We start from the raw sequence: 16,250 nt of genomic DNA on the forward strand, positions 1-16,250 counted from the left end.
GTTTGGGTGTGGCTTGAGGGTTAGTTGCATGTAATTATGCATAATTTACTGTTATTAATTCGGTAATTACATGTAACATATGTAACAAGGAAATTTTAAACTTAATTTTGTCTGTTCCCTCTTTACTGTTTCATTTGACAGATAAAAATTAGAAAATTTTAGTAGGTTAATGGTCACGGGAAAATGTAATGGCGATCCCAAACAAACGAGTCACTGGGGCGTAAGCGGATTGTATGAAAACATACAAATGAGGTTCTATGAATTCATAGCCATTGATTTGATTAAATGGTTTTATGATTTGTCACGAGTGCTTGACCACAACATAGAGCAAATGACATGGATTTCTAAAATATCATCTAGTATCCAGCGTTTGTATTAGTCATATGCAATGCAGAACACGAGGCTCCTCGCTAAAGTAAACTGTAAGCATACTATTAGTGGGTATTGAAGTTGAATGTCAGACCGTTTGGTAGTATACCAGGAGACACACAAATGAATATATGTAACAGTGCATAGTTATGTAATGTGGCCCGGGTTGCACTGTTGGAAATAAGGCTTGCTTTCTTCCCAAACCATAATGGGCGTATGAAGAGCTGTTTAACAAGAATGAATTATTCATGATTTGTGCGAACGGTCGAATAATGTTCTGCCTTTTCTAGGTTGTTTTGGGGTCTTAATGACTTAAGGTCTGACGTAATTTTCTGCAACTTTCTATACTTTGAATGTTGAAGAGATGTAAATGTGCAAAGTTTGCACAATCAATATAAATGCTGGAGAAGGGTATAACTGATGTCTATAAGACCTGTGAGACAAATTCAGGAGTGTGAAAATGTAACACTGTGCTGGCCGTGTGGAGAGACGATGATGCCAGGCACTGAGGGACCGAAAGATGATCCCGTATGCCAACACGCTGACATGAAAAGAGAGCCCTGGCAGAATAGTGGTGATGACCAGTACCACAAGGCATGTTAGCCAGTGAATGTAAAAAGCATATGTAGTTGAGTTATATTACACTTTATTGCTGGATATGAAAATCATTACGGGCAAAAATAAACAGGCTTTGGTAATTTATAATTTCATCTAATTTGCATATTTAAATGATTACTGTCATTTAAGTGGACTGATATATACGTGTGTTTAATGTGTTTATGTACACACAATATAAAAATGCATATATAATGTAAAAATTATTGTAAATGTTTAAATATTTAGTCTATTATGAAGTCCATTTAAAATGTACACCGTATAATTTAAGTATACATTTTACACACACTGCTCTTTGATGGCCTCAGAGTGTTAATGTCCTCAGGTTTACTGATAATGAGCCAGTAATGCGAGTTGTGAGTGTGTGTGTGTGCATAAGGATATTGGTGTATGTAAGGTTTGCCAACCGTGGGGGGGTCTGTCACCTGTTAGTGAGATATAGCAAGCCAACCATTCCTCTGTTCTAAAATAAAAAAGCACCCAACAACCTTCTCTCGCTCTGCATGTGCTGTTTGTCTGTCATCTTCAGTCCAAAACAGGTGTCTCACTGGGTTCTGGTTCTGAAGACCGACCCAATGTTAGACTGCTAGTACAAATTCCTAGTGCTGTTTGAGTATGTTCAAAGTTTTGAAAATTAGTTCACACACTACCTGTTTCAAGTCCCATAATTAGTTTGTTTGCAGTTCACTATGTGTTAAAAGTTAGAAGCCGTCAGAAGGTCTAGCATAACCTCCATTAGAGAGAGAGAAAGACACACACACACACACACACACACACACACACACACACACACACACACACACACACACACACACACACACACACACACACACACACACACACACACACACACTCTTAAGCTGACCACATTGCAAGTACATGAAGATGATGTGTGTAATGTCACACTCATTTACCGATTGACATAAACAGAACAATTTTGTTGATTGTATTATTTCTCAGGGACAAAAGCGCAAACTTTTTTCTCATTTCACATTTAATTGTTTAAACTGTAAGGTTGCAAGTTCAAACTGTGTGTCTTTCATGTGCATGAATGCATTCTGTTCGCGTGTGTATTAGTGTATTAGTGTGTGTGTGTGTGTGTACCTCTCTAGGAGCCCCTGGTGGTATTTTTCATTTGTTAGGCATTCAGAACCTTTGCCTGACCCCAAGAGAAGCATCTGATGCTGAAACACATGCATAAACTCCTCGATTGTTCTTTGCCGTATGGATATATTTTATTTGGCTCAAAGGGTTTTCTAATTATCAGGCCAACAAGAGTCAAATATGGAGGAAGTGTCAAAAGAGTGGCCTCTGGCAAAAAAGCCTGAATATTAAAATGCAAGTATTTAAAATGGCCGTAAGTGCAAGTGAAATCTTTACACAGTATCAATAATATTCATATTTTCCATATTTGTGAAAATGTACATTTAATAAGTAAATTAGCAAAAGCTAACATGTCTGCAAAGGAAAAGCGTTCTTTTCAGTCTTGGATTCAGAGTGAGACAGCTGACCTGGACTATAATCCTTCTGAAGAATGCCAATGGTTGTATTTATAAAGTGTGAGAATTATCATCTTGGGTCAGATTTCATTCAGCCCTGTCTGTTCCAAGACTCAGACAGCAGCGCTGATCCAGACAAAATCCCTTCGACTTGGAGAGAATTTGTAAACACTAGCCCACATTTAGTTTTTTCCTTGTCCCGTTTCAGATTAAACCACATTAGAAGCCGATCGGATGTGCTCAAAACCTCAGCACAAACAAGCGACGTAGTTACCTGATGATTGTCACCTAGCAAATGGTGTAGTTAAAATTCAAGTCATTGAAGCCTGTTTCATACCACTTCCTGTCTTTTTTTCAGTCTGCTCACTCATAAGTGCCAAACTCTGTTTTATTGTCCAGAAGATGCTGAGTCCAGCCTCACAAAAGTCATCTGTTAAAGTCCTCACACTCCTACCAGCAGTTCAGGGGTCTCATTGAACCTTGATGAGATCCGATGGCTGATGTCCTTTCGTGCCATGAAACTGAGCAGGATTGTGCGCAAGTGTGTCAGTAAAGTGTTTTCTAGGTTCCCCGCTTGATTTTTCAGGCATTTCCAATACCCTGGTGCCCAATAATGCTCTGTGCTGCTTCATCAGAATGATTTTAAAGATATAAAGTCTATTAAAAAAATATCCTCAATGTGATCTTCAGCTGTCATTTTCTCAAAACAAATGATATTGCAGATTTCTCTCAGTTCTTTACATTGTGTACATCTGTTTCTTTTGCTTGCCATAGCAGTATGTCCCTCTCTCAACTCTTGCGAGAATGATGAATGTCCGACGGATTATAAATTATGCTATTGACTAGTCCCAAAAACTAGTTTATACTCAAAGAAAAAATTCTTAGCTGAGTTTTAAAGTCTGTCAAAGTTTTTGGGTCACAGGTTAAGCCATGTGGGCTGTCATCTGGGAGTTGGAGCTTGTCAGCCCCAAAGTCCGTGAGTCAAAAAGATTCTGTTGACTACTACTTAGCATGTGCAGACCGTCCACAGTGGATAGAACCTGCCTGTCCGTCAGCGTCCCGCTAGGGGAGGAGCCAAGGAATGAACTTTGCGTGGCGGCTGCCTTTTCAGGGCTGGTGGCCAAGCGGGGAGAAGTGGAGAAGTTGTAACCATAAAGACCATAAGGGCTGTGCAGGCGGAACCCATTATAGGATCCCTGTGTGCTCTGGTTGGTGGAAAAGGCATTATGAGTATGGCTGGGCATTAGGTACTGCAGCTGGGAGGTTGTGCTTGGCATGCTGTGGATCTGGATCGGCAGGCCAGTCTGTGTGCACGAGAATGCTTCACCTTCGGTCCCGCTCACATACGCAGAGCTCCGATTAGTTGAAAAGGCATCTGCTGCTGGGCTGGCCAGTCGACTGTAGGAGTCTGCAGAGAGGGGAGGGGCGTAGCGGTGGAGAGGGTGGCTTGTTCGACTGCAGGTGGAGTAATCGCACACTGGCCCCGCCCCGGAACCCAGGTGGAATGTAGGGGAAGAGCAGGAGGATGAGGACAGCAGATGCGTGTGTGCTGAAGACCCAACAACACCGTGAGAACCAGCTGCACCTGAGCGCAGACATAATGACACATCATTAATATAACATATACGCATAAAATCAACTAAAATATCAAAATAAAATATACAAATATACAAAATCTCATAGAGTTAAAACGTAAACATGAAATCGAATTTATTCTTCATTTATTTCAAAATTATTGCATTTAATTTCTTAATACATTTTAGTTACAGACAATATATTCATTTATTTGAATTCTTTAATTTTGCTTCCAAGCATTCAAATTCAAGTTCCGATTCTACATCTTGTTTGCTAGCTCAATTAAAAGTGAATTCAAATTTAGGAATTGAAAATGGGGAAAAAAATTCTGTATTTATTTACCTTCATGTTGTTCCAAACAACATTGGACCCAAATGACTTTCATTGCATTATCAAAGATTTGGGACAGTTTGCAAAAAAAAAAAATTTCCACAGAAGAAAGAAAATCATACATTTTCATATAAGATATTCCAAAAAAACAAAAAAAAACTTACTTTTGTAATTATTTTACAAATACTTATTAATACTTATGAACAACAACCCATTGTACATTTGAAGGGAAACACACACACATACACATACACACATGTGGTACCTTGTTTAGTGATTCCAGGGATGTCCTCAAATGTCAGAGTTCTCAGTGAGGGCCGCCAGAACGCATACGACTCAACCAGAGCCTCTAGTCCCATCCTACAACACACACAAGCAATTTAATGAATAAATATGTACTATCTAAAGACACAATAGGCCTACAAATACAAAGTAAAGCTCTCAGTCCACTTAACGGAAAAGCTCTGCATCTGGCTAACCTTTCCAAAAATGTGTTCAATCCTGCCAGCCATCTTAGAGCTAGGCCCTTTCCTTATCAGTATATATTTGGGCAGTAAAGCAGAGCAGGTAATGAAGAACATAAAGTGTGTGTGCGACGGCAAGGCTATAATTATTTTCACATAGCTTTATCGGTGGGATCAGACATAGAGTGCAGGAAGCCACAGTTAAAGCTTTACGAGGAGAGAGAAAGAAAAAGAGAGAGGAGGAGGGGGGTATTTTCTTGCTTTTTCTGGAAGTAATGGTGGCGCTCGGTGCGCCTTGTTAGCGTGGACGTTACTCCACCCCCTCCGCAGTACCACTCAGGCGATAATTCACACAAGATGCCTCAACTTGTTTCGGCCTCAGTTTTATCAGCCACACCACTTGAGCTATCAAGTGGCCGAGTTTGTTTAGCAAACTGCTTAACTTTTCCTGTAACACTGAGCCACGGGGCTCGGTCTAAGTGCTCTGCGAGACCTCGCAGAGGGACGGAGGAAAAGTGGATGTATGTGGTCTGCTGCGATTCAGAGGGGTGTTAAAATTGCTCTCGTTTAAAAATAATGAGCAGAGTTAAACTTCCCCACTGAGCTTTCGAGCCGTATTTCTGCACAGCCTCCATTTCCTGTTTGCGCGTTTATTATTTATTTATCTTGTGTTATGTGAGGATGCAGATAATTTTTTTGTGCTGTGTATTTTCATTTATACATTTATTTTTTGTACAATAATGGCTTTTTATGTGACTCTGTTTTTATGTTTATTTTGTCTGGGCCTCGCTGGAATCTTGAGGTACGGTCAGTTTGGCTAGAAGACTTTTCCCTTTGGATCTGATAATCCTTTAATATGGGTTGATAGTCCTGAAATAACTTTACGCTGATGTCAGAAGAGAATGAGAAGTTGAACAAAAAACGTTTTGTTCTCTCAAAAAAAGCTAGAGTGTGTGTAATAAAGTGTCTTCTGTATTGCAACACAAAAAGGTAAAAGCAAAAACTACACATTTTGTCAATTCTAAAAGACTATTCTGTGACAGATGGGCTTGACTCAACTGTGATCAATACAATTGAATGGAAAACCTTCAAAGCCCCATTTCCCAATTCCAGTATTGGTGCAGCTTTTTAAAATGTAGTATAATGCCATTGACTCAAAAGCAAGCAAAGCCTTTTTGTAATCCAGAGCTAAGCATTAGTAACAAAGATCTGTACATATACAGTTATTAAATTGTACCTATTTCTTCCTGAGTCTCTGAATCCTTTTGCAAATGGATTCCTGTCAATCTTCAGTCTTGTTATCTGTAAAAGATCCACACACAAAACACATTCTCTTTACTGACCCAAAGCCTGTAATGTCAAATTCCCTGACCTAGCGCCAGTGACCCGTATCCCACAATGCAATGTGTGTGGGTTTATTTTATAAGCTTTTTTTCTTCCGTATGTGTGTGTAAGAGAACATGTGTGATGTGTTTTTATAAGCTCAGACAAATGGATGACATAATTTCTAAAACTTGGCAGTTAACATGAAAAGGATGATAAGATTTCAAGCTCTAGCGTATCTAAAACATGCTCTGGTATTAATCTGTTATAGCAAATGAAAATATATAAAGTACTTTTTTTCCTGTGTTGCAATTTATCAATACTTTGCTTCTGAACTGTTGGCAAAGGAAAGTCAATTCATTTGCGTAAATAAACACACATGTAACTGTCCTCTTTATAAATAAATTGCCCTTTATGGAGTGCCGCATACTCCTTCAGCCTCATAGAGGCTTTGATCTATGAATTTAGAGAGCAAGAGCCCTTCAAATCCCAACTTTAGGAGATTCGTATAATTATTTCAATAATATATCTTTTAAATTAAGTCATTTGTCATTCCAGTGTAACCTAAATAACAGTGTTCTGCAAGTTAACTGGGTTTATTATAAAGAAAAAACATAAAAATAAAATAATGTTTTTTTTCTGTCTAAAGCAGTGATAAAGCCCATGTACATGTACAAAAATAAATAGGCAGGTTTTGTTGTGGCAGGCATGGCTTTCCTACATGTTCATTTTTGTTTAATAAAACTCAAGCTGTAATAATGTAATCCAATATAAAGAAAATGCACCGAACCTGACAAATCTGACCTTTATTTGTAGCTTTTGTGATGTCTTATCAAATTGTGCATAGGACAGTTATGGCAGGATGTGTTGGGAATTACCTGTTGGTTTTGGTATGCAGTCACCGTTGTGAAGACCGTTTCAGGGAATGAGAATGCTTTGACACCGTCCCCAGTGGGAACCGCCTTAACGGGCGAGAGTTCTTCACCGCACTCCTTACGGATGACGTGGACACGGGGCTGGTACTTGTGCATGGAGTGCAGAATGATCTGGAAAACATTACATCGCGCATCAGTGTTTAGAGTGGGAAACGAAGGAATTACCAAAGCAGTTTTCTACCTCAATAAAAACACACATGCCTCCATTTTCAAAGGCCAAACGGGCCTTTAACTGCCTCGCCCAGGGGATGCTTTCAATTGAGTTTGTTTACAACCCTCCACATTACAACATGTTTAGACCTTTAAAATAATACAGCAAAACAAAATGCACACCGGGCGACAATGGCTAGCATCTGTATGGGGTGCATGAAAAGAGTTGTCCAATTATAACATTTAATTTATTTCAGGATCACAGAAGGAAATTCTGAAGGTCTGCTTTACCAACTAACTTATGAAGCCTTAATGTATTTACAGGTTTTCCTTATAAGCCCAACATGCAGTTTTTCTCATTCAAATGTACAAATAAAAACAGCAGCAACAACAACAAAACATTTACATTCAGTAAATTACTCTTGGATACTTAATAAGAGATTCTCTCACATGGCCTTGGTCGTCGAGCTCGTTATTGGTCAGTTTGAGTTTGTCGAAGCTTATAACCTGGCGCATCCACGTCTCACCGGAAGCAGGCGAATCAGGATGGATGTAGACGCGCGGAGGCACAGGAGAGTCGGCGTTACCCGCTACCATCCACTTCGAGCTGTGGTAGACGTACCTTTTTGAAAGGAAAAAAAATAGTCAGTGTCTTTACATATTGTGAATTTTAAACGTCTCTACTTTTTAAAGCAATATTTGTAAGTAAAGTTTTGGACAGACGCAATGTATTTGGGTTTCGTCGCGCGCAATGCAAGAGTAATTTCTTGTGGTGACTCTTACCGTCTCCGACCTTAAAGACTAGGCTACATGTTTTCTTAGTCACTAAACGGTTTCTATTATATATTTGTGCTGTGTAAATAATAAAATAAATGACAACAGCCTACTTGTTTTACACTGATATGAACGGAAAACACTTGAGCGACTTAACGTTACTGTTGCTATGGCTACTTCCTCATTTTATTCTGTATTTAGCGGGCTTTGACTTGTAATTCAAGCGTTTGTGGTTACTAAAACATTGTTTAAACATATGTACTTATATATAAAAAATAATAGTAATATTTTAAAACTTTAATCTGTTTTTTTCTTTAAATAGGGGGCATAATCCCAAATCTGTCTTTACAAATGTTCAGATACACAACGCGTTTTGAATTTGTTTTGACTGCCGTTGTGTCATGACCTTCAGGTCCATGAGGTCAAGCTCCCAAAAGGGCATCGCAAAAGGCCGGACTGAACATGTCAACAAAGTACCGGAGTGCCATTTGTGGAGACGGTTAGTTCAAAATGCTCAATATTATGTTTGCACATTTTACTCTGTTTCATTCATAATTAATAGCCTACATCACTAGCCTACAACAGGATGTCCTGCGGCCACCAGTTGGGAAGACAAATTTCGTAAATTGCTCACCTGTACCGTTTGTTGTCGACAGGAACAATATCCATAGCAATATAATACTGTTGATGAGGATCCAGTCCCGCAATCTTAACCCTCATCGCGGGAAACATTCGCCTGCATGGGATAAAAATACATTTTATATTTATATTTCCATTAGGACTACATAATATTGAGGCAATCCAGAATTGCGAAATCTTCCAGAGAGCACAGTTTTACTTTTTTATGTTGGCATCATTTTTCTAACCGTATAAAAACAAAAACGTGTTTTTTTTCTTTTCAAATATATTTTTAGAGTTAAGTCATTTAATTTAAATAAATTGTCAGTCAAATACAAATAAAAGGAGCTGTAGGCTAGGCTACTGCATAAAAGCAGGCCGAATATAATACAAAATCTATCAAATGTGTAAAAGAAAAATCACAATGAGCAGTAGGCTATAAAATATCAGCGGCATTTTCGTCCCAATCTAATTCAGTATTTTATAAAGTTCATATCTGAAGGTATAACCACAAGAGACTGTCTGTATATTTCAGCATTTTAATTTGGTTGCATTAAATACATTTTTAAAATTGCGTATTTTACAAGGCTATATAAAAAAAGAAAATAGTGTTACCACGTTCAAATGTAAAGATGGAATATGGTGATTTTAGCCAATCATTTAATGTTGGATTGAAAAGCATGTTTTGTGTGATGCACCTGCCGGCTTTGGTGATGATCATTTCAGTTCCTATCTCATGGAATCGCTTCCATAAGTCTGAGCCTTGCAAATCCACGCGCGTCTCCTCTCCGGAGCTCGTGCCTGATTGCGCGAGGAGCTGCGCGCCCTGGGGTGCAGGTTGTGGGCTATCCAACAACACGTCCTCAGACTCCGCTGAGAAAGACAGAAAGAGTTTATCTTAATTATTGGATATTGTAACAGTCTGCAAGACATTTTTTTAATGCAATAACGAGTGCTGAAGTGGCATGCAAACGTGATTTGCAATGATTCTGTATTTGGATTTCTGTATTTGTAGTAGGCTACATGACTAGGCTATTATTACTTTATAAATGCGGTGGAATACAGTGCAATTATAAATAGTCTAAATTTCCCCCCATAATTCCGTTATGGAATTAAGAATTTAAGTCATGACTTTGTGATGCATTATCGAGCTGACAGATTCTTAGAATAACGTTCGTTTACTTCAAAAAATAAATACTATTTACACAATAAAATAAATCAAAAACACATTTTTTTCCAGCTCTATTCCATATTTTTGTTGTTGTTGTTGTTGTTGTCCTTTTGCAAGTAGGCCTATTTATGCTTTCGTGATGGCAAGTTAATTTGAGTGTTTATGATTGTGGCCAAACTCATAAACACAGAATAGATTAGTCACTCTCAGTGCCCATATTTATGAGGCTCATAACTGTGTTATTTTGTGTTTCTATACTGTATTTTTCGTCGTTGTCACCCTGCTAACCCTGTTTAAATTGGTATTTTTACGTAAGAATGTATTGATATTTTTACAAAAAAAATTCAGTCAAAGACTGTCTTCTTTAGTGTTAATTATGTGTTTGTTTGTATTTATTTAGCAGTCTATTATTTACAAAACTAGGCTATAGAAATACTGAATAACATTGTGTATGTTTTCTTCGTACCGTGTTACTTTTCAGCCGAGATAAGTGCAAATACAGACGTATTTTATTATTGCGCTTAACTGTTTCTGACCATTTTAGTTATACTCAAGTATAGGCTACTTACGGGATTCGTCGCTCGCGCAGTCTATCTCGCAACTCCTGGTGCTGGGACAAGTTCTCCTAGTCTGGGGTGGCGGACTTTCTGTCAGGCTCGACTCCTCGTTTACCTCCTCAAAACAGTTTTCGTTGTCCTCCTCCAGCTTTCTTTTTTTCTCCGTGCCAATAAGCGCCTCTACAGAGAATGCGTGCGCTTTGAGGCTCATCGTACACGGGGACCGTCGTTTCTCAGCCATGGTTACAAACCGAGAAGACAGATTGGCCGGGAAAGAGAAGTTCACAAGAAGTGCATTTGCAACAGCACTTAATCTAGCATTCCTTGAGTCAGAATAGTCCACTTCAGTAGCTAATTAACACGGGCGATGTGTCAAAGACGCTGAAAACGAAGCGACAGTCTATTTAAAACAGTCTCATCGGTCTGTCAACGCGCACAGACACCGAGGCAGTGGCCGGGATTCGTTAAAGTGCCAATAACCAGGGCAGAAGAGGGGCGGGGCTGCCTCGCGTCAATCACCGGCGCTCTCTGCCAATAGGCGCGCTGCGTTTCGTCCCCTCGTGCGGAACGTTCCGCCCATATGTGGTAAAGCGGCCTGACTGAATGAATCATCTCTCACTCACTGAGCTCCAGTCATGCTCGCGGCATTGCGATCATTTTCACACTGCGGCTGCACATGCTTCACATGCTTCCGCATTACCTCCTCACTAGCCCTTGTGCGCCAATCCTGTAGAATTATTACCAAATCTACGCCTGTATCTGCACAGTAATAAGACATGTCAAACTAACCTGACTTGAGACTTGCAGTCTACAGTTTCTAAATACAAGTCCCCAAGAACTACTAATTTTTACTACGAGACACAATTTCCTGCTACTATAAATCACCCCCCTCCCCCCAAAATAGAATTATGCTATTATTGTCAATTGAATAGCCTACATGATACAGTTTTTAAATAAAGAAAGTGTTTGCATTTATTGATAGGCTACAGCAAGTTTATACATTTAAAATGAAAATAAATTAGACATTTTGCAATTCAATTATAAATAGCCTTTCGCGAGGAAAAATATTTCAAATGATTTCAAAGAAGCTATTTTATTTATTTATATAATTTTTGGTTGCCAAAAACAATTGTTGCCTATTTTAGGAGATGTTTTTCCCCCACATATAAACAGATAAGTCGCGTACATTATCAATGATTCGATGTATTCAACCCAATAAAATCACAATAAAATGTGATTTTAGAGCATATTGTGGGTTTTATGTACAGTGCTCCAGAGCCTTAATATTCCCGACGTTTGAAACGTGTAAATTACTGCTCTGCCATTTGGAGAATTCGTGTCCCACCCGCACGTGAAGACAATTGGAGCACATGCAGCGCGGCTTGACTTTCATACCTGCATGTCAACCAGAAAAATATAAACATTAAAAATATGAATGAAAAAGAGAGATGCGTGCATTCTTAAATAATAATAGCCTATTACAATATAATTGTTACAAATACAAAATAACGTCCAAATGACAATCGCCACTTTATAAAAAGCGTTACATTCATCTAATCTTTACATTTTGTCAAACTTGTATAACGCATAGTTATTCATTATGTCAATATGGATCTGCGTAAGATAAATATACCAGACGTACTTGAATATTTTCAGTTTGCCACACACTCCAGCAGCAGCAGCAGGCCAGCGGCAGCATCTTAACTCACTTTTCGTTTGCAGTTAATGTCACTTATGGACAAACGCCTGATTATTTTCAAATTGCAGTCTGAGGACGGCCTTGACAATATCCGAAATGTTTTAGATTAATAAAGTCCAAACTTGTTTCTTCTAGAGCGAGTGTTGCACCTTTTCTTTAATTTAGATTAGCCTAACTTTTGATTTTTGGTTGCACCTCCTCTTTTCCCCCCCCGTCAAATTGCAGCAACCACCATTATTATTTTGACCTGCAAAATATAATGTGTAAAAAAGTATATGAGGAAAAATGATTTTTCCGTATTGTAGTCGTCTAAATGTGACGGGACAGAGTCTAACAACTTACACAAAACATAAAAGTTTCTGTTTTGTATAATAATAATACGAATTATTATTATGAGGTTTAGAATTGTTTTTTGTTTAGTTAATGGGGGCTAATGATTTATTTTGAATAAATTACACAATATTCAGCCTTACTAAATTCCTAGGCTTTGAATCTGGGCTGCTCATAGCCTAAATGTTATACTCCATTCAATATTTAAACATTTAATCAACATTTAACATTTAAATTCCACACAATATAAACCTTGTGTATTTTTCAGTAACATTTTAGGTTATTAATATTACCAATAATGTATTTTTATCCATTGGTTAAGAGTTCCTGCACCTAAACGTCGCAGCTGACCTTTCAATATGGAAAACTGTTTACATATGGAAAACAAAATCTGTAGATTTACTTTGTAACAATATTTTAAACTACTGTTTTTTTACAATTAGTTATTAAAGACCTTTAATTGATTATGCTTACTTAAATTATTTATTAGTATAGATATGAGTTTTGATTGTCTTACATTCATGAACAAATTATGACACAATTTTATACTGTTAATGTGGCTGTAAATGATCACAATAATACACCCTTCTCCTAATTACAATAATAATAATTACTATTATTATATATATAGCCTACATTTTGGCGTCTTAACCTGAAGCAAACGAATGCAACGATTATCTAGGCTAATTAATTAGATTTTCTATTTTTTTGTATGACATTGAATTTCACTCTATAATCTGCATAGCGTTTATATATTTTTTAATTTCTTCCGTAATGCTGATTTTATATTTCTACCTTATATACATACAATGACATAATTTAAATGCTTTCATCTTTATAGAATGATATATTGCAAAAACTATTTAGCCTTTTTATTTTTTATTTTTTTGTCCACCGGTTCTGCAAACCAACATATCCTTTCCTTTTTTACATTTTCGTTCTTGTTTTTCTTGCACCTTTAATGGAAGGACGCGCGCCTAATAATAGCGGGCCTTTTCAGCTTATAATAAAGCAGAGGACACCCAAGCGCTTTTTTTTATCTCGAAGCTCGCAATTAACACATTTCTGTTTAATTAACTCGGCATTGCACAGCTAAATTTAGGCTTATTCATAATTTAATTTAAGAGATTTTTTTTACAAGTTTTCACAATAAACTAATTGTACTTTTTTGTCTCTTGTGAAGCATCATTGGAAATGATCTGTGCACTTATTGCACAGATGAGACTGCAGTGCACTCGTGTGTAAAAGGCGTTTGTTTACTAATCCTCGCTCTCTAACCTCTGGCATCACTGGACCCAAACCATGTCGGCTGGTTAAACTTTAGAGTCGGAATTGCTGTGTCTGGGCACCATATTGTTAACAGTTATTTTGCTAGTGCTAATGGCCGCGTGGCAGCCAGCCAAGGGCTTTATAGCGGAAGTGGCAGCGCAAGGAACGCGGGTATATGGGAGGAAGAAAAAAACTATTAAGAAAAAAAAAATCCCTTTGAAAGAAGCACGAGAGAGACCCCATTGCGACCCACTGCTGCCACCGTTATGTGTGTGCATATGAGGGAAAAGACCGATCACAGAACCGGTAACCGGCGGATAAATGTCTGAGGGCACTGAAGCATCCTCAATCCGCCTCAAATGAAAGGACACGCCAAACCATCCGTGACCCACAAACCCATTCATAAAGTCAATCTCCCCGTGAAAATGCGGTATTTCTTAACGTGCACCATATACACTGATGTATTTACCGTATTTATGACAGTCTTTATGGGGCGGCGCGGACAGGGACCCCCAGCGACTCTGCCGGTATTGACATTGGATTTCCGCGCCGCGCGTTTCGACCTGTCACGCGTGGGAGTGTATAGTGAAACACACGTGGGCAGAGGTCAACTTTGTTTGTGTGAGAAAATTATTAAGGGAAGGAAGCTGAGCTGGCATATCGTTGTCCTTCCTTGCAGCTCAAAAATAAATTAGTCACATATTAGATTTAATAGGTTGCCCCTGTTAAAAAAAATATGCTGGCCTTGCCTAATTTAAGATGGTCGAAACCCTTAAAAAAACTGACCGATCTGACCAGACTAAGACTCACAAACCAGGTGAACAATATTATATGCATTTAATCTACTCTGATTCTAAATGGTTCTGGTTTTGTGATCCATTCTTACTAGTAAAGACTGTGTCTTTAACACTAGGCCTATGTTAAGAAGATTAATTAATGCATTAAATAGAAGAAGGGTTTGTTAGAAAAAAATTAACAGGTTCTCTGGAATTATTTCATTTATGTTTTTGTGTTGTTTTAATGGTTATTCGTGACTTGGTTATGGTTATTGGTGGGGAAAACTATAATTTTCAAAAAGCAAATGTTTTCTGTCTTTAAGGAATTCAATAGGTATCCCTATTTTATCTTATTATTATTTATTTGTATTTATTTTTTTGGTTTAAGATTCTGATGTGTTGAATATGTAAATTCTGCTGCCAATCAGTAAAGCTCTATTGGTTTTATTGGTGACAGTGTTTGAGGACTGTTGGCATCTATATTTTTGGGAGAGATTAGTTGAGACTGGGAAAAGAATGATGGTAGTTTCTCACTTTAGCCTCTAGAGGGTGATGAAAATGATTTTCAGTAGACCCACAGCAGGGAGCGTGAGCATCACTCAGAGGGTCTCCAAGCCTCTTGGGACAACATTAGCACTGGACGGATGAAGTACCAGAGTACCCCCTCTCTTGGAGCACAAGGAAGAAAGGAAGTGAGAAAGAGGAAGTGTTGAATAGAGAATATGAAAGAGATCGTAGGTCAGATTTGGTGGGGAAGAGAATAAGATGAAAAGTTGAAAAAAAAGTAGAGCACAAGCAGGTGTTTTTTATGAACTCTACTCTCTTGAGAAAAGATAGTGAAAGCGATTTAAATCCAAAAGCAATAAAATCATGAATGAGTGAGTCGCTCAGAGGAAATGACTGGGGAAAGTAAAAGAAGAGGGAGGAATAAATAAGGAGCAAAAGACAAAAGACACTTTTTCCTAGAATATGCTGAATGTGCTTAACTGAAGTTGGAAGAAAGATTTTTTTATATTGTTACAGTTTATGGGTCTCGAGTCGTTAATTACAAAAGATTTGCAGCCTTTCTGTATGCAAACAGAAGAACGTCAGCCAAAGGTAGTCATTTTAAAATCAAGTACATTTAAAGATCAAATAAATACCAATATAAACTCCTATATATATATATATATATATATATATATATATATATATATATATATATATATATATATATATATATATATATATATATATGTATATATATGTGTGTTCCTTTGGTATAATTAAACTAAAAAAGAAAAGATAAAAAAAAAGTGAGAGGTTGTTCACCCAGTATTTTTGAAGCACATACAGCAGTATTCTTCAGTATGTTAAGTGTTTATGTGTCTCATGCTCTCTCACACACATGCATAAGCATACCCACACACAGCAAGTCTTATTTTAGACATTTTAGACCGTGTAATTGAATGTAATGGTATACTGCTGGACTTTGGGAAGAAACTAGCAAAAGAGTTCAGAATTACTGAACTGTACACACACAAAACATTCCTCCCTCTAGCTATCCATCAGCTGTCTGTTTTGTCCGTCAATCTTTCTTTAACAGTTCATTAACACATATACACTCACACACTCTGTTGTTTAATATTTAAGGATGGGTTGCTCTGTCCCATGCTCCTTAAGCGCTGCGGTATCCCCAGGCCAAGTATGGTTTTAATATACATATCTGTGTATAGGACTAATAGAATTATACTGTGTCTGATGTGTTCTCCGAATTCACACGGGCATCCTGCCTGGACACCTGCAATAACACCGCA

At 37.8% G+C, this 16,250-nt stretch overlaps 1 protein-coding gene across 1 annotated transcript; it reads right to left on the reverse strand.

Annotated features, from left to right (window-relative positions):
* Positions 1-1,000: 1,000 nt before the first annotated feature.
* Positions 1,001-11,004, reverse strand: tbx18 (T-box transcription factor 18). Its single transcript, XM_079803701.1, has 8 exons — positions 10,393-11,004; positions 9,351-9,525; positions 8,669-8,770; positions 7,711-7,882; positions 7,054-7,221; positions 6,090-6,154; positions 4,654-4,748; positions 1,001-4,068 (listed from the first exon to the last, which is right to left on the reverse strand). Exons 1-8 carry the CDS (start codon positions 10,619-10,621, stop codon positions 3,407-3,409), a joined length of 1,668 nt encoding a protein of 555 aa, XP_079659827.1. The 5' UTR covers positions 10,622-11,004; the 3' UTR covers positions 1,001-3,406.
* Positions 11,005-16,250: the final 5,246 nt, after the last annotated feature.

This window comes from Gobio gobio (genome assembly GCF_949357685.1).
Source record: "Gobio gobio genome assembly, chromosome: 21".
NCBI lineage: Eukaryota > Metazoa > Chordata > Actinopteri > Cypriniformes > Gobionidae > Gobio > Gobio gobio.